At 60.6% G+C, this 22025-nt stretch overlaps 2 protein-coding genes across 4 annotated transcripts in view; one reads left to right on the top strand and one right to left on the bottom strand.

The window, feature by feature from the left end:
* Window positions 1-11105, top strand: part of KCNAB2 (potassium voltage-gated channel subfamily A regulatory beta subunit 2) — an 86265-nt gene extending 75160 nt beyond the window's left edge. For all 3 annotated transcript variants that reach the window (XM_044391483.2, XM_057305422.1, XM_026519984.4), the window contains 6 exons: window positions 3349-3434; window positions 5269-5389; window positions 5528-5622; window positions 6537-6657; window positions 7034-7122; window positions 8205-11105. In XM_044391483.2, coding sequence (XP_044247418.1) covers window positions 3349-3434; window positions 5269-5389; window positions 5528-5622; window positions 6537-6657; window positions 7034-7122; window positions 8205-8294 — 602 coding nt within the window. In that variant the 3' untranslated portion in view covers window positions 8295-11105. The remainder of the gene's footprint in view (window positions 1-3348; window positions 3435-5268; window positions 5390-5527; window positions 5623-6536; window positions 6658-7033; window positions 7123-8204) is intronic.
* A 3359-nt stretch (window positions 11106-14464) lies between these two features.
* Window positions 14465-22025, bottom strand: part of CHD5 (chromodomain helicase DNA binding protein 5) — a 56543-nt gene continuing 48982 nt past the window's right edge. Inside the window, exons 34-42 of the mRNA XM_048222049.2 lie at window positions 20785-20874; window positions 20000-20137; window positions 19621-19729; window positions 17672-17804; window positions 17128-17323; window positions 16156-16319; window positions 15919-16033; window positions 15759-15812; window positions 14465-15250 (exon numbers count right to left, since the gene is read on the bottom strand). Coding sequence (XP_048078006.1) covers window positions 15805-15812; window positions 15919-16033; window positions 16156-16319; window positions 17128-17323; window positions 17672-17804; window positions 19621-19729; window positions 20000-20137; window positions 20785-20874 — 953 coding nt within the window. The 3' untranslated portion in view covers window positions 14465-15250; window positions 15759-15804. The remainder of the gene's footprint in view (window positions 15251-15758; window positions 15813-15918; window positions 16034-16155; window positions 16320-17127; window positions 17324-17671; window positions 17805-19620; window positions 19730-19999; window positions 20138-20784; window positions 20875-22025) is intronic.

Consider the following 22025-nt stretch of genomic DNA (forward strand, 5'->3'; position numbering starts at 1 on the left):
TCTTCCCACTCCTGCGATCTCCGCCCCCCCATCCCCCCCCCCCCCGACTTCCTGCTTCAGACTCTCATTTGTGCTTTGCTGCTTCGGGAATTTGGAAAATTAAGTTGTGTTCAAGTTATTTTTTCTTCATTTGTTTCTCTCTATATACATATGTACCGTGCACACATGCGTGTACATATATGTGTATGTGGTGTGTGTGGTTGGTTTGGGTTTTTGGTTTTTTGGGTTTTTTAACCAAACAAGTACTCTGTGAAGATTTGTGCTTCCCTCCCCTGCCCTCTGTCATACCGCGCCTCTCGGTGTTCCCACAGCTATAAACTCTGGTCTCTTTAAATCTTTCTTTATCACCAGGGGACCCATTTAGTTCCTCCAAGTCAAGGACATTCATCGTAGAAGGTACACAGTACCCTTAGCCCGACTATTGACTCCTGTGTCCAAGCTGCATTTTATGAGACAGTGGTTTTATTTACACCACTCTCTTTCCCCCCAAGACAAACTTCTCCATAAAATGCATAAAGGAAAAATAAGCACCCTATCAGAACATCTTGCCAGTGAAGGAAAAGCAAAGCGGTGTGGAGCCCCTGCCCCCCGCCCCTGCCTGGCCCGCCTGTCATTTCATCCCTCCCACTCCCCCTGTGCATGACCCGCGGCCCGCCCCCCCCTGCCTTGCACTGCCGTGATCCTTGGGGGGCCGGCTGTCTGTCTGCTAGGGCTCCTCTTGATTTGGGGATGCTGTGATCAGCGCCTAAAACCTTGACCCTGGATGGTCTGGGAGAGGGTTGGTAAGACCAGGGGCCCACGGGAGCAAACATCAGGGACCCCAGAACATGTGGCTTCCAACAAGTCTTAACTTCATAGGGCACATTTGCTAAGCTCCAGCTTCCAGCAGAAGCAAAACCCCCCCTCCCAGCATGCTGGCTCCTCCGTGAGCATGACGGCTGCGCGTGGGGCTCATGTCCCCCTGGACGGGCTGGGCCACCTGCCACTCTCACCCCTTGCCATGAAGCCTGACCCCTCCATCAAAACCGAGTCATTTGTCTTCTTAAACAATACCGACGTGAGCTGGCAAAACTCTGAGACCTGGAGCAGCCTCTGGCCAGGCTTGGTCTCTGCCTGCCCCTAAGCTAAGGGCCTCCGCAGGACCCCACCCCAAGGGCAGGCCATGATCTCCCTGGGAGCCAGGCTGCGTCCCACGATGGACAGGCTCCTGCCTGCCAACTGGCACTGCCACCTGACCCCTCCCATGTATTATTTGTGACGAGACAGTAGGTACTGTGGGTTCTGGCAGCAGCTAGACGGATTTGGCGCTGCTTCTGTTCAACAGTATTAAATATTGAGGTGAAGGACAGTTGTCCCTAGTTGTCCCTGTTCCTGGGGCCGCTGACACGGGCATGGGCAGAAGCACAGAGCGCCGTGATCCCATGTGTGGGCTGCGCCCACCGCCGTCCGCTGCCCGGGGACCCCTTCTCTCTCAGGCCAGCCACTGGCTCTCGCGAACTCCTGCCCCAGGGGCCTGTCCCCCCCCGCCCCGGCACCCGGGGGACTCCCCTGTCGGCATGGAAGGGGCGGTGCACGCATCGTGTCATGTCCCTCGTTTCTCCGGTCCGGAGAAAGCCACGCTCCAGGGATGGAGAGGCAGCCAGGCTGGCGGGCGGGGGTGTCCCCCACTTCCCTCTCCAGCATGTGGGCCTAAGCCTTGGCCAGAAAGAATCGGCGGTGATGCTGCATGGTCACCAGGGGCCCCTAAGGGTGTTTCTAAAGAACGTGACAAGGACAGCCGGCCGGGAGCCTGAGCTTGGGCTTGGATGTGGGCAAATCTCTTGCTGGGACCCTCAGGCCTTCCGACAGGGCGGTCTCCTTCGCACTGAGTGGTGTTGGCAGTCAAACCCGGCGGCCTGTTGGTGGGCCCTAGGGGTCGGGGCGGGGGTTTGAGCTTCCCTGCCAGCCCTCCTTCCGAGGATAGGCAGAGAGGAGCCCAGTCCCTGCTCTCGGAAGGAAGGAGAGGGCACGGTTGGCCTGCAGGCCTGGTAGCCCACATGTGATTTTTCAGGGGTCCTGGGCAAACCCACTGAGACCAACACCCCAGAAGCCCCAGCTACCTTAGCTTTCTGCTGAAAGAGGGGACCTCAGCCAAAGGGGCACTCAGGGACCCAGGACACCCCAAAACAGAAGTGCTGCTCTCAGCGGGAGAAAGTGCCCAAGGGCCTGTGCCATTTGGAGGGGGAACTTTATGAACAAAGCCCGCCTTCTCCTTCCTTCCTCTGGCTCTCCCACCCCCTGCAGTCTTCAGGGACCCCAGCCCCCCCCATCTTGGGAGCAGATGAGGAGCAAGCCACCTGGGGAGAGACGGGACTTCCAGGGGTCAAGGTTGCTGCTTCGTTTCTAGACACACTTGTTCTCCAGCCTTCCTTCCCGCCCTGCCTCTGGCAGTGGGACTTGCAAGCACTGTATGGGACCAGTGAGGGATCTGATGAGGTAGCCCTTCCCCCACCCCACCCCCCCCCCCGCAAAGCTAAGAGACAGCTCGAAAATTTTCAATTGGAGGCCAAGTCTGTTTTAAAAACCACAACATCCCCATGGACTGAAACCGCCTGGCGTGGGAGCGGTAGGAAGGCTATAACCGGCAGATCTCTGTTTCTTGAAAATTTTGAGTACTGGGAAGAACCTATGACCCTGCTGGGGTGAGGGTCCCTTGTCTGATACAAGCTGGTTTGAGAACCTGGGACAGATACAAACGGGGCTTTCCGTGGCTACTTCCGGCTCTGGGGGACACGAGGGGAGCTCCACTCTGCAGCCCCCCACCCTGGGAGCATCTAGGGCCCCGCCCTGCCCTTTGTCCTGACAGGTGCCACTATGACCTCTCCGTTCAATTCTCAGATCCCAGTGCCAATCCGGAACAGCCTGAAGTAGGAACTAAAATCAGGCAACAACTGTGGTGACTTGCTGTTGCCTTTTGCCAGCCCGATTCTTCCCCAAACTAGAGAACCCGCCCCCTCCCATTCGACAGTCCAAAACCACATTCTCTGATATCACCTTTCCCTCATCTCTCCAATCTGCCATAGAGATGCCACAGTCCATCTAGAACCCATTTTTCAAAGATCCATCCCCCAAGGATGGGGAAATGGTTTTCAAGACCAGCTTCTTGGATCGTGGTTCCCTTTTTCCTGTGGTCCCGAAAGCCCCTGCCACACCCGACTTGGGAGCCAGGAAGTACACTGCTTGCAAGACACCTGTGCAGCTCCCCCTCCTCCCAGCGCCCCACCTGTATTTGCAGAATGTCCCCAGGCTGGGCCCCACGTCCCCGGGAGCCTCACCCCCAACCTGCAGTTTCCCCTTCTCTCCCGACAGAGACCGTGCGCGCCATGACCCATGTCATTAACCAGGGGATGGCCATGTACTGGGGCACGTCGCGCTGGAGCTCCATGGAGATCATGGTACGGTGATGACCTCTCCACGTGTGTGTGTCCGTGGGACGTGGGCTCCCAGCCCCATTCTAGGGATGAACATCCAGGACTCCAGTGCCCTTGGTCCCAATGGCATGGATAACTGGGTCCTACCACGAGGGACAGTCTGGTGACGTGTGGCAGCTACATCCATAGGCAGGGCTCTTAACTTGAATCCCAGCACTGTGTGGCCCTGGACAGATGGCTTAACCTCTCTGAGCCGTGGTTTCCCCACCTGTAGAACAAGACCACTAGGATGACCTAGCACCCCCCCCACCCAAGGCTATTCTGCGGACTGAGAGAACAGGTGTGAAGCTCTCAGCAGAGGAGCCGTGGCTCAGCTATCACTCAGCCGCAGTAACAGTGCCAGCCACGTGCCCCGAGCTTTCGTGACGCTCCAGTTGCTGTTAGATTTGAGGGCTCCCGTGGACTAACTCCCATTTAATCCTCACAGCACCCTACAAGGTAAGTGTTGCTGTCATCCTGTTTTTCTAATGTGAATGTTGAGGCACAGAGAGGTTAAGTAATACACCCAAGGTCACACAGCCCATGTTAAGGTCAGTCTCCAAGCTGTGCAGCTCTGGGCCTGGACTTGCTCAGAATGTGAGCTGCTGTTGGGAGCCCTGCTTCCGTCTCATAATCCCTGATATTTCCCCTCTCCCACCCTTTCAGGAAAGCGTCCCCTCCCCTGTCCCTTCCCCCCAGGGAGCCATCAGAGACAGAGGGCTGCAGATGTTTCTTGATATTTCTGGGTGTCCCAGAAGGGTCAGCAGGATGCCCCCCTCACCCTCAGAGGCAGGCAGCTGGAGGCCCAGGGTGTTGGAGAGCAGAGTTCTGGGGACCAGGTCTTCCAAAGGCTGACCTTCCACCCCTGCTTCCAGGCCCCCTCCCAGCCTCAGCCCTTCCCATGCCCCTCCTCCCAGAATTCCCCACATCCTGGTGTCCTTGGGAGGGGGTTTCTCCTCTGGTGAGCCCCAGATTTCTGCTTCATCAAAAATATGAAGCAGAATTTCCAAGTTCAACACAATTCTAGATGCCTGCGATTTTAATCACCCTTTGGCATTTGCAGTATTAATGAGCATTGGGCATTTTTCTGAGGCTGCCTGGAGCCAGCACAGAGCTCACCGAGGTGTCCGTGTCTTATCCTCATTTTACAAATGCAGTAGCTGGGTCTCAAACCAAAGGGGAAAGGGCCTCTCACGCTGGCGGGCCGGGCTTCCCCAGGAGTCTGTCTGGAGACAGCAGCCCTGGCTCACACCCGTCTGGTGGGAGTGGAGGGAGAGTCTGCAGAGTCCAGGCCTTGAGCTCCAAGTCCCAGAAATGGGCTGATGCCGGCCACTCTCCCCTCCTGGCGTAGCATTTCCTGCTACTGCCACCGTCATCCCAGGGCCAGGGCCCAGCAGTCATGATCTTGATAAAAACAGTAACAGCATAGCAGGCAGGCACTGTCCTGAAGACTGTGAACAACGTTGGCTCATTTGATCCTCAACGACAGATGGGGAAACTGAGGCAGAGAGGAGTGAGCTCCTTGTCCAAGGCCACCCGGCCAATAAGTGCCAGAACCCAAATCTCACTACTGAGTTGTGCGTTCCCCCCACGCCTTCAGCTGTGGGGTTCCCCCTCTTTTCCCAGCCGAAGGGGTCGGGGTGGACAGGCTAACAGTTTCCCAGGAAAGCCATGAATCTCCCCAGAGAGGAGGGTGGGGGGAGAGCAGGTCGGCCTGCTGTTTCCTGGGGATGCCTTTGTGTCTCCTGTCCTGCTGCCCAGGCAGCCCCCAGACCCACTGACGGACAGGGACCACCCATGGCCTCCTTTGCATCCCTAGGAGGCCTACTCCGTGGCCCGGCAGTTCAACCTGATCCCGCCCATCTGCGAGCAGGCCGAGTACCACATGTTCCAGCGGGAGAAGGTGGAGGTACAGCTGCCCGAGCTCTTCCACAAGATAGGTGGGCTGCCCCGCCCCTTCCCCTCGCCCCGCCCCGCCCGCCCCGCCTCCTCTCTCCCTTGCTCCGCCCTTCGCCCCCGCCTCCGCACCCCCTTTCCCGGAACCCTGGGCCTGACGTCGCCTGGCTTTCCTCTCCCAGGAGTGGGCGCCATGACCTGGTCCCCTCTGGCCTGCGGCATCGTTTCTGGAAAGTACGACAGTGGCATCCCGCCCTACTCGAGAGCCTCCTTGAAGGTGAAGGAGCGGCCAGGGTGGGAGGAGGGGACGGGCAGGCGACAGGCATTTTGGACTGATGGGGCTTTGGGGCCGCCGCCCGGGGCGGGGCCCCTGTGGGGGGTGGATCCACGACAGGGAACCTGGCGCCCCTGCTGACCAGATCCCGCCTCTGGAAAGACTGCCCTTCCACTCCGTCACCGCCCCCCACCTCGGGTGGACCTTCACAGCCTGGACTGGGCCCACCTGGGCTATTTGGGATGGCCCCTGCACTGACAGATTACCCCCCCCCCCCCCACATTCTGTGGCCCATCACCGAAACCCCTGGGCTGAGGGCTGCAGAGCTGCCTCATGGGTCACGCAGAGGTGATCTCCTGGGACAAGCCCCCCCCCCCCAACATAGTCACATCTCTGCAGTGGGGATGAAGGAGGATCTCCAAAATGCAGGGTTTGGGGGAGGAGGAGCAGTCAGAGAAAGGCCCACCCAGGTCAGGGCAGATCCAGCCCCGGAGTTCCCCTGCCTCGGGTTCGAGGGCAGGAGTGGGTGGGATGGCCTGTCCCACCCACTCCTGCCCTATCCACAGCCAAGTCAGGCAATTCCCTGGAAGGCACTGCAATCCCAGGGGTGGGGCAGGTGAAACCACAGCTCCCCCAGAGCTTGGGGTAGGGGTCCTCGGGGCCAAAGGCCAAAGCATTCCTTCCCAGGCTTCCAGGCTCCTTGTCCTAGCTCAGGGGTCCAGGCTCAGCAAGCCCCCATGTGGGCTTCACATTCCACAGGCCCCATCCTTCCAACTGCCCAGCTCTGTTCTATGGTGGGACGTGGTTAGGCCGGGGGTGCGGATGCTGCCTTGGCACAGATCCTCGGCCGTCTGTATACTGAGGTCCAGGTGACCTGCCCTCACCTGTGTGCTGTGCTCTTCACCCCCCACAACCAGGGCTACCAGTGGCTGAAGGACAAGATCCTGAGTGAGGAGGGCCGGCGCCAGCAGGCCAAGCTGAAGGAGCTGCAGGCCATCGCCGAGCGCCTGGGCTGCACCCTCCCCCAGCTAGCCATAGGTAACAGGACATGGGGGGGTCGGGTTGACCGTTGTCCCTGGGGCCATGTCAGAAGTCCTTGAGTGCCAGGACCACTCCCTCCATTAGCCAGCCATAAGTAACGGGGCCCAACATTCATGGGACAAGAAGGGTGGGGGGTCATCCCTGAGCATGGGGGCCACCTCTCCCCCTAGAAGCAGCTGGTGCCAGGGCTCTCCCAGAACCCTCTCCAGCCCCGTCCCGACATGCTGAGCTGCAGGCTCGCCAGGACCCTCCTGGGCACCCTCAGCCCCACGACCGAGAGGCTGGATCTCTGTGGCCCAGTTAGGGACAGGGCAGCACCAGGAAGGGCCCCGGCACTGGGTGTGTGTCCCTCACTCTGGTCTTCCTACCCCAGCCTGGTGCCTGAGGAACGAGGGAGTCAGCTCCGTGCTCCTGGGTGCTTCCAGCGCAGACCAGCTAATGGAGAACATTGGAGCAATACAGGCAAGTTGGGGAGGGGGCTGCTGGGTGTGTCCCCCACCCCAGGCCCTTGGGCCGAACTCAGGGTCGCAGTCAGTCATCCGTCCAGCCCATGTTTGTTGGGCACCTGCAATGGGCCAGGCAGTTCTAAGCGTCTGGGCTATAGCAGAGATCCCCTAAAAGCCCCGCTCTGAAAAAGCAGACAGCACTGAACGCAAGATGTGAGGAAATTAGACTGTGAGGGTGATAGGCCCTAGAGCAGGGGCAGGGGAGTTGGTGGGCACAGAAGGGCGGCGGTGCTGTGGGCCCAGGCTGAACGGGGTCGTGGGGTAGGCTTGTTGAGAAAGTGACATGTGAGCAAAGGCTCCCAGGGTGAAGACTGGGACCTGCAAACACCTGGAGGAAACTGGTCCAGGAGCAGAGGCGGCTCAGGTGGCATAGGTGGGTGTGGCCTGGAGCAGAGGGGGTGGGGCAGTGTCCTGGGCACTAGGGACTTTGGTGGCGGTTAAGTGAAACAGGAGCCCCGGAGAGCAGAGGAGGGGTCTAGTCCCCACCTACATTTTAAAAGGATCCCTCTCTCCCCGGCTGCTGAGTGGAGGAAAGAGTTTAGGGAACAGGAGGGGGGGCAGGGAGATGTGCAGGGAAGTGACAGCAGGCTCCTCCAAGAGGGTTAGATCCTGGATGTTGAAGAAGGTGAGGCTAACAGGACGGGGACGAGGGTGAGCGAGAGCATGGTCAGAGGGAGCCCGTGGCTTCTGTCACCTGGAAGGGCAGCCTTGCTGTTGGTTCAAGTAGGGAAGGCTAGGAAAAGTAGTTTGGGGGTGCAGAAATCGGTGCCTGGCCCTGGAATCTGTATTTGTGTGCCCTCTAGATGGGTTCTAGAGCATTCTGGAGCTTGAGACGCAGAGATAAACCCGGGCAAGCTTCCTCTCTGCCCCAGATCTCTAGAACACAGAAGGAGCATAGCCCCCCTCTGCTTCGGCTAGAAGCCTGATGTGATGAGGCAGGACAGGCCGGCGGTGACCGGAAGATTGTCACCCAGCCTCCTCCACAGGCCAGGCCAGTCTTGGCGGGATTCTGGTTAGCTCTTGTCCTCTCGCACACAGGTCCTTCCGAAACTGTCGTCTTCCATTATCCACGAGATTGATAGTATTTTGGGCAATAAACCCTACAGCAAAAAAGACTACAGATCCTAAGAAGACCCCGGCCGCTTGCCTGGACACTTTCCGTTTCCCTCCTAGTCTCTCTTGTTTGCTCGCTTAAGCTGTTTTGAAGCCAAGTCAGGGGTGTGGTTTGCATCAAAAAGAAAACACCACGGCGAGATGTCGTCAGGGAAAAGATCTCAAATTTGCTGCAAGACACCATTCGCTGCTTCGCGGGACCGAATTCAGATCCGTGCCGGGGAGACCGCGTGGATGGGGCAGGATGTTGGACAAGTCCTGCCCCAGCCCCCCTGCAGCCACTGCTCACCCTCCAGGAAGAAACCACGCGGCTGCTCCCAGCCTCGGCCCTTCCCAGAGACACCTCCGGTCCGGGCCAGGCCGAGACCCGGCTGGGTCCTGCGGGCAGCAGGGCTGGCCTCTCCTCTGCTGAGAACCCCCACCTGGTGTTGGGGGCGAGAAAGAGGAAACCAGGTCTGGCCCTTCCCAGAGCCCCCTCCGCTGGGGCGCTGGACGTTGGGTGGGGCCTCCCCGGTGGGGATCTCCCTCACCCTCCCTCTTGCCGAGGGCTCCCAGCATTTTACGATGGGCCCGACCTCCGATTCATTCCGCACCTCCTTCAGCACCCCCACCTGCCCAGCGGGTCTCTCAGGGGCCTTCCGAGCTGTCCCTTGACCCCCACCCCCACCCTTGCCGGCAGGGGCTGAGACCCAGGGGGATTCACTATCAAGTGGGGCCCACAGGAAGTTCGGGGTCTAACCGAGCGCATCGCCCTGCCAGCTCCCCCCCGCCCCCCCGCCCCGCACAGTTGAAGAGCCCTGTGCCCAGAGCAGCCCTGAGCACGGGGGAGGGGCCTGAGGAGCGGGCTCCAGCCCGGATCCCTCCGGGGCCCCCACCTGCCCTCCTGGCCAGGCGCTCCGTCCACCGCCCCTCTGTCCTGGCCGCTGGAGGCCCTCGAGGTCTCGCCTGTGTAGCTAGCCTGTGGCTGCTGCGTGCAGGGGAGCGTGCTCCGCTCCGCCTGGGCAGTGGCCTTCGGGTCTGCAGAGAGACCGCACTTAGGTCCTTTCAGTGAGGGCTGGTCCCTGGGGCATTCTGTGCGGCATGCCCAGGGCCTGGGGGGCCTGAACATCTAGCAGGAGCCCCCACAATCTACGAAAAGACCCCAGGAGCCTCTCCCTGGAGCAGTGCCTTCTTCAAGGCCTCGGATCCGGCCGGGGTGAGGCACCCCACGTTAGGGTGCTAAGTCTGGGTGCCCAGAACTTGTCCCCTGGGCAGACAGGCAGCAGGACCACCCCCGGACCTGCACACACCCCTGTGAAGAGGGCAGGATGGCTGAGTTAGTCATTCCCTTCCGTACACCCACCCCCAGCCTGGAACAGACTGAGGACAGAGTTGAGGAAGGACAGACAGAACCGTCAGCCCCAGGCTGGGAAGATGGAGGAGGGGAGGCGCCTGCAGCCAGGAGGCCCAGCTCCCACGGTTCTGAGGTATCGGCCTCTGCTGGCCACGTGGGGGCAGGGGCCAGGAGCCCACGCCGTAGGGCGGCCCCCACCCTGACACCCCCAACACCTTCACCCGCACTGCAGGTGACTGGGTCTGCTTTGCCTTCAGACAAGCTGCTGTTGGAGGGGCTCCTCCTGCCATTCTCAGAGGGCCTGCTGGCCAGTCCTGGCGGGGCCGAGGCCTGGGAGAGACACACACGCAGGGGGCACCTAGGGAGGGGAACAACTTCCGTTCCTGACATGTGTGCTGACCCTGGAGTCTAGAACCCTCCCCCCTCCTCCTGGACCAGGCCCCTGGGGGTCATCTCCACCAAAACACGAGGCACACTGTGGGTGTGGCAAGCTTGTCCCCACAGGGCCCCCTGGCCTGCAGCCACTCCCCACCACCGCACGGGATGGGCAGGGACCAGTGCTCTGGGACCAGACTGCCCACCCCTCGCTGGGGGAAGAGTGGCTGGGCCCCCTTCACACTGCTCCCCGCCCCCGGCCTGCCCACTGCCGGAAGATAGGCCAGGGCTTGCGGTGGGGCTCGAGGGCGGGGCTGCTGCCCCCCTCACCAGGAGCCACACCTGGGAAGGCCGCAGGTTTGCCAGAGGGAGACGAGGGCCCTCAGAGTTGAGCTGCGCCAAGGCCGAAATGCCCATTGCCAGGACCCAAGCTGCTTCCTGACCCTGGGGGTGCCATCCACAGCCTGGCTCCCGTGTCCTCTTTTTCCCACAGCCGCTGTTAGGGAGGCCAGGGTTCTGCTTCCTGGGGGAGGGCCCCCGACTTAGAAGGGGGCTGGTGTGGGGGAGGGGGTCAGGTGGGCCCAAGGGCAGCCAGAGTCTGGAGACAGGAGGCCGGGCAGAGACAGGCCCTGTAGGAGTGGCCCAGGCCCCACGGTGGGTTTAAGGCCAGCTGGCCTCATGCCACCTGGTGAAGGGCGGCCCCCCAGGAGCCCCAGCTGCCCGCCGGTCAGCCTCCAGCCCTCCCCTTGAGGCAGAGTGTGCCCAAGGGGACCCTTGGGGAGTACCCAACACAGGACAGAGGCCCAGGCTGAGGGCAGGGCTGGCCTCAGTCTCCCTCGCTGACACACGGAGCCCCCACCATTTCTCATCCCAAATCCCCTGCGAATCCGAGATCCCGAGGACGACAGAGGGGCTTACTGCGTCTTCTGTCCTCTTCCCGTCATGTAAATAACGCGCTTTTCTTCTCTCCCCGTTTTTTTAACGACTGCGGCCCCTCAGCTAACTGCATTCCCTACCGCAGGCGGAGACTGCCTTACGCCTCGCGCTTGCAGACGACACAGCCGAGATACAGCCACCGTATTTATGGAATGACAAATAAAACCCCAGCCTGGCGGGGGTCTGCGGCTTTCTGCTCATTTCCAGGGCCGGTCTGTGGGCGGTGGGGGGGCGGGGAGAAGGCTGCCACCTGCAGGGGCCGGCCGACTGCCCCCAACCCCGAAATTCTGAACCTGGGTCAAAGGGTAGAGTTGGGGAAAAGGGCCCTGGGGAGAAGCTGAGACTGGGGACTCTGAGGCCCCCCATAGCCCAAGTGATTCGGGGATGGGGTGCCCCCCCACTACCCTCCACACACACATTCTCTGTTGCTGGGAAGCTGCTCGCTGTCTGGGTGCAGAGAGATCAGGGTCCAGGGAGCCCACCGGGTGCCACTGGGGGCTCAGCGTTTCTCTGATGCCATGTTGTGTTTGCATTTAGGGGTGCAGGCGGGAGAGACAGGCACCACCCTTTCCTGGGCCCCCCTTTCCCAGCAAGCCCCTCAGCCTCATGAGGCCATGTCTTCTCAGGTGGGAGCTGGCTTCAGGTACTGCCCCATCCCCCACATGCCTCCCCCGTCTCTAGCTCCCACCCCCACCCTAGATGAGTGAGAATCGAGGAAAACACTTTGATTGAATCCTTTCCCAAAGGATTTATTAAAACACAGAAAACCAAGACACACACACAGAGTACAAAGTAAAGGGGATTGTGTCGGCTGCAGTCCCTGTCCGGCCGCTCACGTGTCCTGCCAAGGACCGGACGGGTCACCACTCACGGGGGCTCAGCTTCCAGCTCCAACCCCCTGGCCAGGACCCTCCCAGCTGGGACCCTCCCAACTCACCCCAAAAGTCCCTGGCCCCTTTGCTGGCCTGGGGCTGTACCCAGGGCCAGGGGCTTGGCCCCCCTTAGCTGGACCAGCTGCCAACCTGGGTGGGGGTCTGCTCCCCCATCCCCCCATACTCCGATGCACAGGGGGCACGACCCTTCCCTCATCTCCAGCACACAGGAGCCGAGGGGGGCTGGGACCCCCATCTCCATGTCAGGGGTTCAGGACATACACACACACCCAACGGGCCCTTTCTGGGTTATCGCACCTAAAAAAATACTTTTGTTTAAAAAAAATCTGAAAACTAAGAAAAAAACCCAAAACACAACGCCAATGACTTTGGGCTGACGCACCACGACCTGTAAACTTGCGGAGATATAAAATGGGGCAGGAGCCAGCTTCCTCGCCGAGACCGCGGTGGGCACAGGACAGCCACAGGCGCAGGGAAGGGCGGGACCTCCCCCGCCCCCCACCTCCCAGCCAGGCCCCCTGCCCAATCGCTGGAGGCACTCCTGTCCCTGAGCCCACCCTCTACACGACCCTCTCAGGCCCTCAAGAGCCCTGGGACCCGACATTTGGGAGCAAGAGCTGCGGTGTCACTGGGGCAAGACTCGACCAGCCAGTCCGGGCTGGGGAGGCCCCCTGGGACCCTGGAAAGGGACCCCTGAGGAGCGGGAGGGCGGGCACCGGCACCAGCTGTGGCTATCAGCAGGACCTTGGCCGTAACTTGCAGAAAGCAAAGGAGCTTCCGCGGGTGGCTTGCAGGGAGGGTCTGCTCACAGGGAACGCACTTCCGGGGCAGGCGCGTGCGAGAGGGGGGCCCTCCGGACGTGGTCGGTCCAGCCCAAGCTCCCCTCGTCGCCCGGGAGCCCAGCAGGCAATGCTTTCCGCAACTGTGGCCCCCAGGTGGTTCGATGGAAAGCCCCCTCAGCCTGGTTTAAATAATAGGGTGGCTGGAAACAAAAACGCGGGCCAGCACGGTAGGCTTCTGCTCGTATGCAAAGCCCCTCACTCTGCCAGCAGCAAAACCCAAATCCCCCAGCCGGGGGATGCCGAGGACTGCGGACGCCCCGCTCCCCGACGCCACGCGTGGCAGGAGGTAACTGAGAAACTAAGAAGAAAACAGTCTGAGATCCATTTTCCTCTCCCAAACCAGCCGACCAGAAACCCACTCCCCGATTGCCCGAAGCCCCCCACCTCACCCCGGGCCTCCAGGTGCTGATGGTGGAGAGCTGAGCCCTTCCCAGACCTAGCCATCACAGACATGAGTTCTGGCCCTGTAGAGGAGGGCCAGGGAGAGGCCTGGCCTGGAAGCAAAGACGGGGGGGGGGGGGGTGGGGGGGGGGTGGGGGGGGTGGGGGGGGACAGAGAGAGGCTTCCTGGGGATGAAGGGCTGACAGCAGGGGGACCACCAGCCCTTGGGGCAAGGCAGTGGAGATGCGGGCCCCGGCCCTGCCACCGTGGGCCTCCTGGCTAGACACTCCAGACCCATCCATTGTGGCCAGGGGAGGCCAGCACTGTGCCCAATGAGGCCAGCCCCAGGGCTGACTCGAGGTCTGGGAGGGGAGTGTCACAGGGCTCCAGGGTGGGAGGGGGCTCATGTGGTCACCTTGCCTGTGGCCTGATCCAGGAGCCTTTGCAGGGAGGCACCGAGCAGAGGATACCACAAGCCTGTCCTCACAGCCCCGTGGGAACCAGTGGCTTGGGGCAACCCTGCCCTTCCCAGAAGGCGAGGTCAGCGCTGCTGCATGCGGCCTGGAAAGCTGCGTGCCGCCTTCGGGGTGCTCGCCCCTGCACCCACCCGCGGTCCTGAGGCAGAGCCAGCCTCGGGGGTTCTGACTGAGACTGAAGTGAGGGAACACCAAGATGGAAGAGGCTTTGGGGTCCAGCCCTCAAGGGATTCACAGAGAGCCATTTACAGAGGACACCCGGGACCCCATGAGACCTGGCTAATTGCCCAAGAGGCCCACAGACAGACCCCCATATCTTGGCCCCTCCTGGATTCTGTAGCCAGGACACTTCCCCAGAAAGCCCCCTGTCCAAGGCTGGGAAAACCCTTCAGGCTGAGCCAGGCAGAGGAAGCATAGGACACAGGCCCAGGGCCTGGCCCGCTCCTCCCCACCAGCAGGGGCCCTCACGGGAGACCACCGGCTGAGTGCAGGAGGGGGCCCAGTTGGGGTTCCCCACAGGAAGCCTGGGATGCTCCAGCTAGGAGGGCTGGACGGTCATCAGGTCCAGTCCCCAGCCTCCACATCCAGCTTTCCCCTGGCCCTCCGACAACGCAGCAAGGGCAGCTGTGGCCCCGGTCCGGGCGGCAAGTGACCAGATCGGGGCCTCTCCGAGGACAGGAGGACAGGGATAAGTCCGGGCCCCAAGGGGTAGCCAAGTTTCCTTGCATCTGTGGCCATGAGGCCGAACAGGGAGTGTGTACCTACAAGGGGTGTGACGGGCCTCCCAGGGCACCGGGCAGGACCAGGGTCTCCTGGGCCACCCTCAGTGCCACTGTGACCCGCCCTGCTAGGATGCTAACCACATCCCCACAGAGGGCAAGCCCCTCCCGCAGATGCTGAGACTAAGGCTCTCGCGGCCCCATGCCACGTGTGCAGGCTTCTCCCCTCCCTCCCAGGGGCCCAGGCTGCATGTGGCCTTCCCGGCAGCCCGGCCGTAGTCCGCTGCTGCTAACAGAGTCCAGGGCCTGCAAGACAGGCTGGGCCAGGGACAGACACCTGCTGACAGGCTCCCCTCCCCCCCAGAGACAGCTCATACCTGGTGGTCTCCAGCCCCAGCAGGAAGGGGGCGGAAGACACCCCCAGCCCCGGGCACCAGCCGAGGTCTCTACCCTGGGGCCGGGCAGCCACTCCCCAGTCCTGACCCATCCAGCACGGGGGAGCCCCGAGGGGCAGGGGCCAGAACACAGGCAGTCAGGCAGTACAGACGGGGTGGGGTGGGTGGGGGCACACGGAGGACTCTCCAGGCGGGCCGAGTCCACGGGGCAGCAGCAGGGTTTCTGGGATCTTCCCTCGCAGTCTGGAGCCCGTTGACAGAGAGACGTGAGTGTGGCAGGTTAGACCCCTCCATACGTCACTCAACTTTTATATCAAGACAGACTTCGTTCAAGTCGTCAATAGGAAAGTGCAAAAGATGTACAAAGAAATGAAATCTCCTCTAAGAAGTTGTCCGGCAAAGCGGCCGAGGGGCACGTCCCGGTGTGGTGGGTGTGACGCTGGGGGACACTGGCATGGTGATGAGGTGGCACTTCTGAGCTCCGGCCCAGCCAGGCTAGGCCTTGTCCCCCATGGGATGGCATTACTCAGTTTCCCTTTCCGTCCCAAGGTGGCAAGGCTCCTAAAAAGGCGGTAGCTTTTCTCTCCTGTGGGGGTCGGGCAGGTGGCCCGGCGGGCGTGGCTGCAAGAGGCCAGTCATGGTCACCCGGCTGCGCGGCCAGGTCTGCGTTAGAGGGGAGCACCCACCACCTGTCCCAGCCACCTCCCATCAGAAGGAGCTCCCGAGCCAAGGCCCCCCTGCCACGTTGGAGGGCCAGAGAGGCCCTGGGAAGAGAGCGTTCTGAGGGGGCAGTCAGGCTGGAAACCCCCAGCGCCTCCACCCCAAAGCGGGGGGCCTGGGGGGAGGAGGCCAGAGTGAACTGGCAGTTTTCCGGGAGTAAGCTCCCCTCTCTTAGCCATTTTCACCCTAAGCCACCCCCCTTGCCCTGGGTGGGCAGCCGATGTCCTGGGGTGCCCACCACCCCGCCGGGCAGTGGAGGCGGAGCCGTGCAGACCGGGTTTGGGGCGGACTCACTGCTGTGGACACACGGGAGCACGCCCGCCGGCATCAGGGCCGATCCTGGCCAGGCCCGACTCGGCAGCCCGAGGAGGGGGACAAGGGACGGTGGGGCGTGCAGGGGCAGGCTTACCTCAGCTGGAAATGAGCACTGCAACAGAGGGAAATCGCGGGGACAGCTAGATATCTGTGAGAGAGACAGAGAAGCTCGGCTTGCCTGCGGTGATGGGGGGGTAGGCCGGGCCCCCAAGGGGCGCCCCTGCACGGGCTGCCCAGAAGCGGCGGGCACCTACCGGTCACATAGGGCCCCAGGGGCATCTGGTTGTAGTTGACAATCCCTCCCGGTCCAGGGCCCCGGAAGTTGGGCCCAAAGTTGTTGTTGTACATCTGGGAGTTGCCGAAAGCGCCCTGGAGGCAAGGACCCAGGTTTAAAGGTCGTAGTCCCACACCCCCCACCCAAGCCCCCACCCAGGGGCGCCCAGGGCTTGCGTGACTGGGACCGGGCCCAGGGCGCGCGGGCCGAACCTGACCTGCTGGATGGTGGGGTCGCCGGCTCGGTTGGTCAGGCGGCTCAGGATGCTGCGCTCCGACATCTGGAGGCGGGCGGCCACGGGGGGGATGCGGGACAGCATGGAGGGCAGGCGCGTCACGTCTGCTTTCATGTCACTCAGCAGCTCCTCCAGCTGGTTCAGGACTGCGAGAGGGAAGGGGGGACGGGAGGAGTTGCGGCCCACCAGCGGGCTGGTGCTCATCTGCGAGGGGGCGATCGCCCTCCCCGGCCGCTGGCACAGAGGGCGCTCCTCGCCGGCCCTCCAGGCCCACAAAGCGGAGACACGCCACCTGGGCCAACAGCACGTTTCCCCAGGGGCCCAAGGGCTGCCCAGGGAGAGCCAGAAACTCTGAGCCAACGCTGGGCTTCCGCCAGGCCCTCCACCAGCCCCCCAACTCCCAGGGAGGCCTGCGGCCCGGGACCCCGCTGCCTCAGGAGACACCTCCCAGACACAGCAGGGTTCAGCAAGTCCAGGGGCTCTCGTGTGAGCTTGGCCTCCCCCATCCCTCTAAGCAGCCTGGGAGCTTGCTGAAGACCTGGAGCACAGGAGTCTGAATCCCAGGAGATCGTGGCCAATTACTTCACCACCCTGAGCATCGACGTCCCCGTCTTTAAAACGGGGCAATAAACCTCACCACTTAAGGATATTACGAGCATTAAAGAGACGCCGTGTTTAAAGCATATTGTCAGGCCTTGATAAGCAAGAGTGTGTAAATCGAATAGACTTCTGAGTTAGACCCCCAGACCAGGGCCTACAGGGAGCAGACTTCGAGAAGTCCAGAGAAGGGAGGGGCTAACTTTCCCTGGACTGGATGATGGACTGTCCCATCCTGGCCAGGAGGCTACACCCTCTGGGCTGACCCCTGCCCCATCAGTGGCCTCATCGATGGCCAAGGACCCACAGGGCAGGAGGAAGGCAGGTAGCCGGCCTCTGGGAAGTGGGCTCGCTCACCCTTGTGCAGGACAGCATTGGCCGGCTTATTCCCAGCGAGGGACTCCTTCGACAGGTGCTGGTGGCTCTCGGCAAGGCACTCCACCTCGGCCAGGCGGGCGTTGAGGGCCATGGCGGGGTGGCTGGGGTCCTGGGTCATGTTAAGGTACGCGGCCCTCCGGAGCTGCTCCTCGATGACCAGGGCCTGCTCCAGCAGCTGCGGGATGAGGCCGGAGGCACTGAGCACTGGCCTGGCCCCTCCTCCACCAGCACCCACCCCCACGGGCCCTGGTCTGCTCGTAGCCCCTCTCTTGGAGCTCTCACCAATCTGGGTTCTCTGCACCATCACCCAGAGCAGGGACACCCGCCCAGGGGGCCCTGGGCCAGATCCAGGACCCAACACACTGTTCATTGATCGACTACATGACTGACTACATGGTGGACAGCCTGGCCCACGTCCAGATATATGAGGAGGGGGCTGCTGCTGCCTTGCCCCGGGCCCCCCATGTCAGCTGTCTTCTTGCAGCAGCCCCTCCCCTGCAGGCTCTGGCCTTCGGGGACTGACCTTGAACCTGCGGGCCAGAAACTTGTTCTTCATCTCCAGGTAGTTGCCCTTGTGGATCTCAGACTTGAAGGGCTCGTTGAGGATCATGTACCTCGGGTCATTCTGGATGTCCTGCCAGCGGGCGTAGCCGTGCCTGGTGGGCACCGTTAAGGGCAAACCGGGCCATGGGGTGGGAGGTGGGAGGGCGAGGGGGGAACAGCCTGGGTTCAGCATCCTGGCTGTGTGTTTTCAGACACGTCATTAACCTTGGCTGCAAGGTGAGCAAGTTGATGGTGGTGACAGGACAGCGGACCCCGACAGGTGCCCTCAGGGGCCCAGACAGCACTGAGGCTTCAGGGACCGCACCCTTCGTCCTAACAATCCGGAGGGCGGAAACTTCAAGTCCCAATGCCCACACCTGTGACCTCATTTGGAAATGGGGTCTTTGTAGATGTAGTTAAGAAGGGGTCATCCTGGGGGTGCCTGGGTGGTGCAGTTGTTAAGCGTCTGCCTTCGGCTCAGGACGTGATCCCGGTGTTTTGGGATCGAGCCCCACATCAGGCTCCTCTGCTATGAGCCTGCTTCTTCCTCTCCCACTCCCCCTGCCTGTGTTCCCTCTCTCGCTGGCTGTCTCTATTTCTGTCAACTAAATAAATAAAATATTAAAAAAAAAAAAAAAAAGAAGGAGTCATCCTGGATTAGGGTGGGCACAAACCCAGTGACTCCTGTCCTTCTAAGAAGAGGACATCTGGACCCAGACACACAGACACCCAGGGAAGAAGGCCATGTGAGTGCAGGGGAGAGACGGCAATGGGGCAGCTGCCCAGAGAACCAAGGACTGACAGCCGCCGCCAGAAGCTGGCGGGAGGCAAGGAAGGGTCCTCCCCGAGAGCCGTCAAGGGAACAAGGACACACAAGAAAATTATCGTGCCCAAGGTCCCACAGTTAGTGGGGGGCACAGTCAGGATTTGAACCCAGGCAGGCTGGCTTCAAACACCTTCACCTCCACGACAGGAATCAGTACACTACGGCCCCCAGGCCACATGGGCACCCAGCCCATTTTTTTAAACTTTTCCTGGAAGGTGGTCTCACTCACTGGTTTACTATCACGCGTGGCTGCTTCTGCTAAAATGAGAGAGGAGTAATCACTCCGCAAAGCCTGAAACATTCACTCTCTGGCCCCTTCCAGGAAAGGTTGGCTGACCCCTATTCTAGAACACTCCCCCTCTCCTATAACCAGGTCAGCTTTGCTGAGGGGCTTTCTGTGGGCAGCTGTGAGGCCCTCCCTTTGCCCCTGGGAGGTCTGTGCTCAAATGTCACCTCTGAGCACCCATTAGAAAATGCAATCCCCACCCCCAACACTCCATTTGCCCCTTGCCTGCCCTGTCCTGTTCTGTTGAACGCCACACTTCGCTACCCTACGGCATTCCCCATCTGTCCCCAGCAGGATGTGAGCCCCAGGGAGACAGGGATTGGGGAATGCAGTTCAGGGTTGCACTCTCCACGCCTGGCACGTAGGAGATGAGCAATCAAGACTGAATGAATGACTACGAGCCCACCGTAAATGGCAATGCCCCCTTCAGGCGTCATTACTGGGAGGAAGGGAGGTATGTATCAGCCAGGAGTTAGGGCTATTTGTTGTAAAGTCAGAGGGATGGGCTGAGGCTTATTACCTGTGTGTCCCTGGGCAAGTCACGTGGCCTCTCTGAGCATCATTTCCTCCCCTGTATAACGGGAATCACAGTGGTGCCCCTCGAGGCTGCTGTGCGGACGGAGTGAGCACGGGGCATAAAGGCACGAGCCACAGCCGTGGTCATCACCGTCGTCCCCATCACCACCAGTAAAGGGTCCTCAGCACCTGATCCAGAGCGCTGGCTCCTGACTCCTCACCCCACACACCCCATGTCCCTCCTCGAGGTCCTCAGAGGAACAGGCCGGAGTCCTGCCCCGCCGGGGTTGGCCAAGGATACGTCACGATGCCCGCCAGCAGCCAGTAGTCATGGCGTCGGTGCCAGATGTCGTAGATTTTCCCCGAGGACACAGCAGCACGCTCCTCATTCTGCCACAGTGTGTGCAGCTCTGGGAAGCCAGCCGAGGGGAGCGGAATGAGGTGCCCCCCAGTCCCTCACAGAGGCAGGTGTAGGAGAGTGTCTTCCTCATACCCACCATCTCCCCAGCCCTGGAAGTTCAGTACTCCAGGGTTGCCAGTAAAGCTTATATACTGTACTTTCATGAACCATTCACACTTTAGTATAAAATGAGCATCTGCCCAGACTCCCAGGACTCACAGAGTTAGGAAGCCCGTGACAAAAACCACCCAGCTCTCTGCCCACAGCCTCAGCCCAATACCTGTGAAGCCCCCATCTGCAATGTTGAACATGAATTTGAACTTCCCATTCTTGTCCTCCTTCTTCCCCTCCTCATCTTCCTCTTTGTCACCATTTTGCTGTGTTTCAATGGGCTCCTTCTCCTCCACTTTGGTGTCATCTACGGGAGGATGGACCCATATTCATTTATCCATCTGAAAGGTACTGCCCAGGGGCCTCTGTCCACCAAGCACCGGGGACTGGGGACCCAAAGGCAAGTGGGAGCCATATCTCCTCGTCCTCAAGGGGCTCACAGCAAAGAGGGATTTTAAACAGACAAACCAGCAGCCCCTCTCTCTGCCCTGAGCAGGGAGGGTGGGCTCCAGGCCCAGGTGCTGCTCCCCCACTCAATCAGGACCACCTGGGAACCCAGGGCCGAGTGCTGTGAAAAGTGCACATTAAGTTAGAGGCCAGCAGTGCTGTCCGGGGGAGTCCCATCTGAGGATAAGTGTTCCAGAACACTCCAGCACCTACAGGTACACAAAGTCTCTGACTGAGCCCCAAATGCTCCAGACCAAGCTCTATGGCTCGCTCACTTTTCTCCCAGTGGTGGCTGAAACCACAGGAGGGATTAGGAGAGGGGTGGCATTTCCCCCCTGCCGAGGGCTGGGGAGCCCGGGCTCCTGCCCACCAGTGCCAGTGGGTGGGTGGGTGGGTTAATGGGTGGATGGTGGCGCCCATGGAAGCAGCAGGAGGCCCAACAGGGTCCAGACGGTGCCCTCAAGAGCCCAAGGGTCACAGGACAGAGCACACACAAGAGCCCCAAACCTGGCCTGAAATCACTGCCATCCCCTCTGCTGTGAATCAAGCTTAGCTCCAGCTTGTCCAGAATTTTCTCCTTCTCAGGAAGCACTTCTTCTGCAAGACAAAGGGTGTTTGCTGAGTAGGGACAGGTCCAGGACAGACAAAGGGGACCCCGGGCTGGTGGCTTTCCAACTCCATTTCACCCACACATAGAATCCCACCTATCACGTTACTGAGGAGTCCAACAGGGGCCATCAAGGACGGGTCCTCTGGGAAGGCAGGGATGGGGGGCATGGACCCCAACACCCATCGGCTTGCCCCTTCCCTCTCACCGCCACCCCAGCAGCACCCCACCCCCAAACTCCTCAAGGCACAGTCTCGAAATCCTCCCTACCACAACAATAAGCAGAGGACTCCACATTCGGGCAACACGGCAGGACTTCCTTAACACAAAGCCCTCTTACAAACACCCAGAAATGTCAGACAAAATCTATCACCTTGGAAGAACACGCAGTGAGCTCACAGGGAGACAAGGAAATTGTCGGTGCCATAAAGAGAAGGGGGTGAGTGGATGCCAGGCAGAGGCCTGGGGGGCTGGGGCTGCGTCTCGACATGCAGACAGGGAGGACGAGACTACATGCCCCAAAGATCAGAGAACCTGCCCTGGTTCTCCAACACCCTCCAACGACACAACACGCTCCAGCGGCTGTGCAATCAACGAAAGACAGAAAGTTCCGTCTGACGTCCCATCGCTGGGCTGCCGTGGCCATGACCATGACCGTGGAATCTAAACCCTGCCACCCCAGCAGAGAGAGTGCCATAAAAACTGGTCCCAAACCAGCCAGTCCACCAGTGACACCACAGGGCCTGGGGCTTCTGGAAATAGAGCAGGGACATTCCTTCTACTCAGATGACACAGGGCTCCCAAGGATAAAACAATCCCTGATAAAGGTGCACCCAACCAAAATTCAGAAACATGTATCCATCCACCAGCGAGAGAGACAAGAAAGACAAGAATCCATAATAAGACAAGTCCACAAAAAAAAAAAGGGAAACTAGAAAAAGCCAGCTAAAACTTCTAGAAATAAAATACACAATCATTAACATTTTAAACATTTTCATTGCAGAAATCTGAGATGTCCTCCAAGACTTCCGGGCCCTGGAGTACAAGTGGGGCGTGGGATGGGGCACAGGTGACCCTCCAAGAGGGAGATTACCTGGGTGAGCCTGACCTCATCACACCAGTCCTCGAAAAGCAGGGTTTT

This window comes from Ursus arctos, unplaced genomic scaffold (assembly GCF_023065955.2).
Source record: "Ursus arctos isolate Adak ecotype North America unplaced genomic scaffold, UrsArc2.0 scaffold_32, whole genome shotgun sequence".
Classification (NCBI taxonomy): domain Eukaryota; kingdom Metazoa; phylum Chordata; class Mammalia; order Carnivora; family Ursidae; genus Ursus; species Ursus arctos.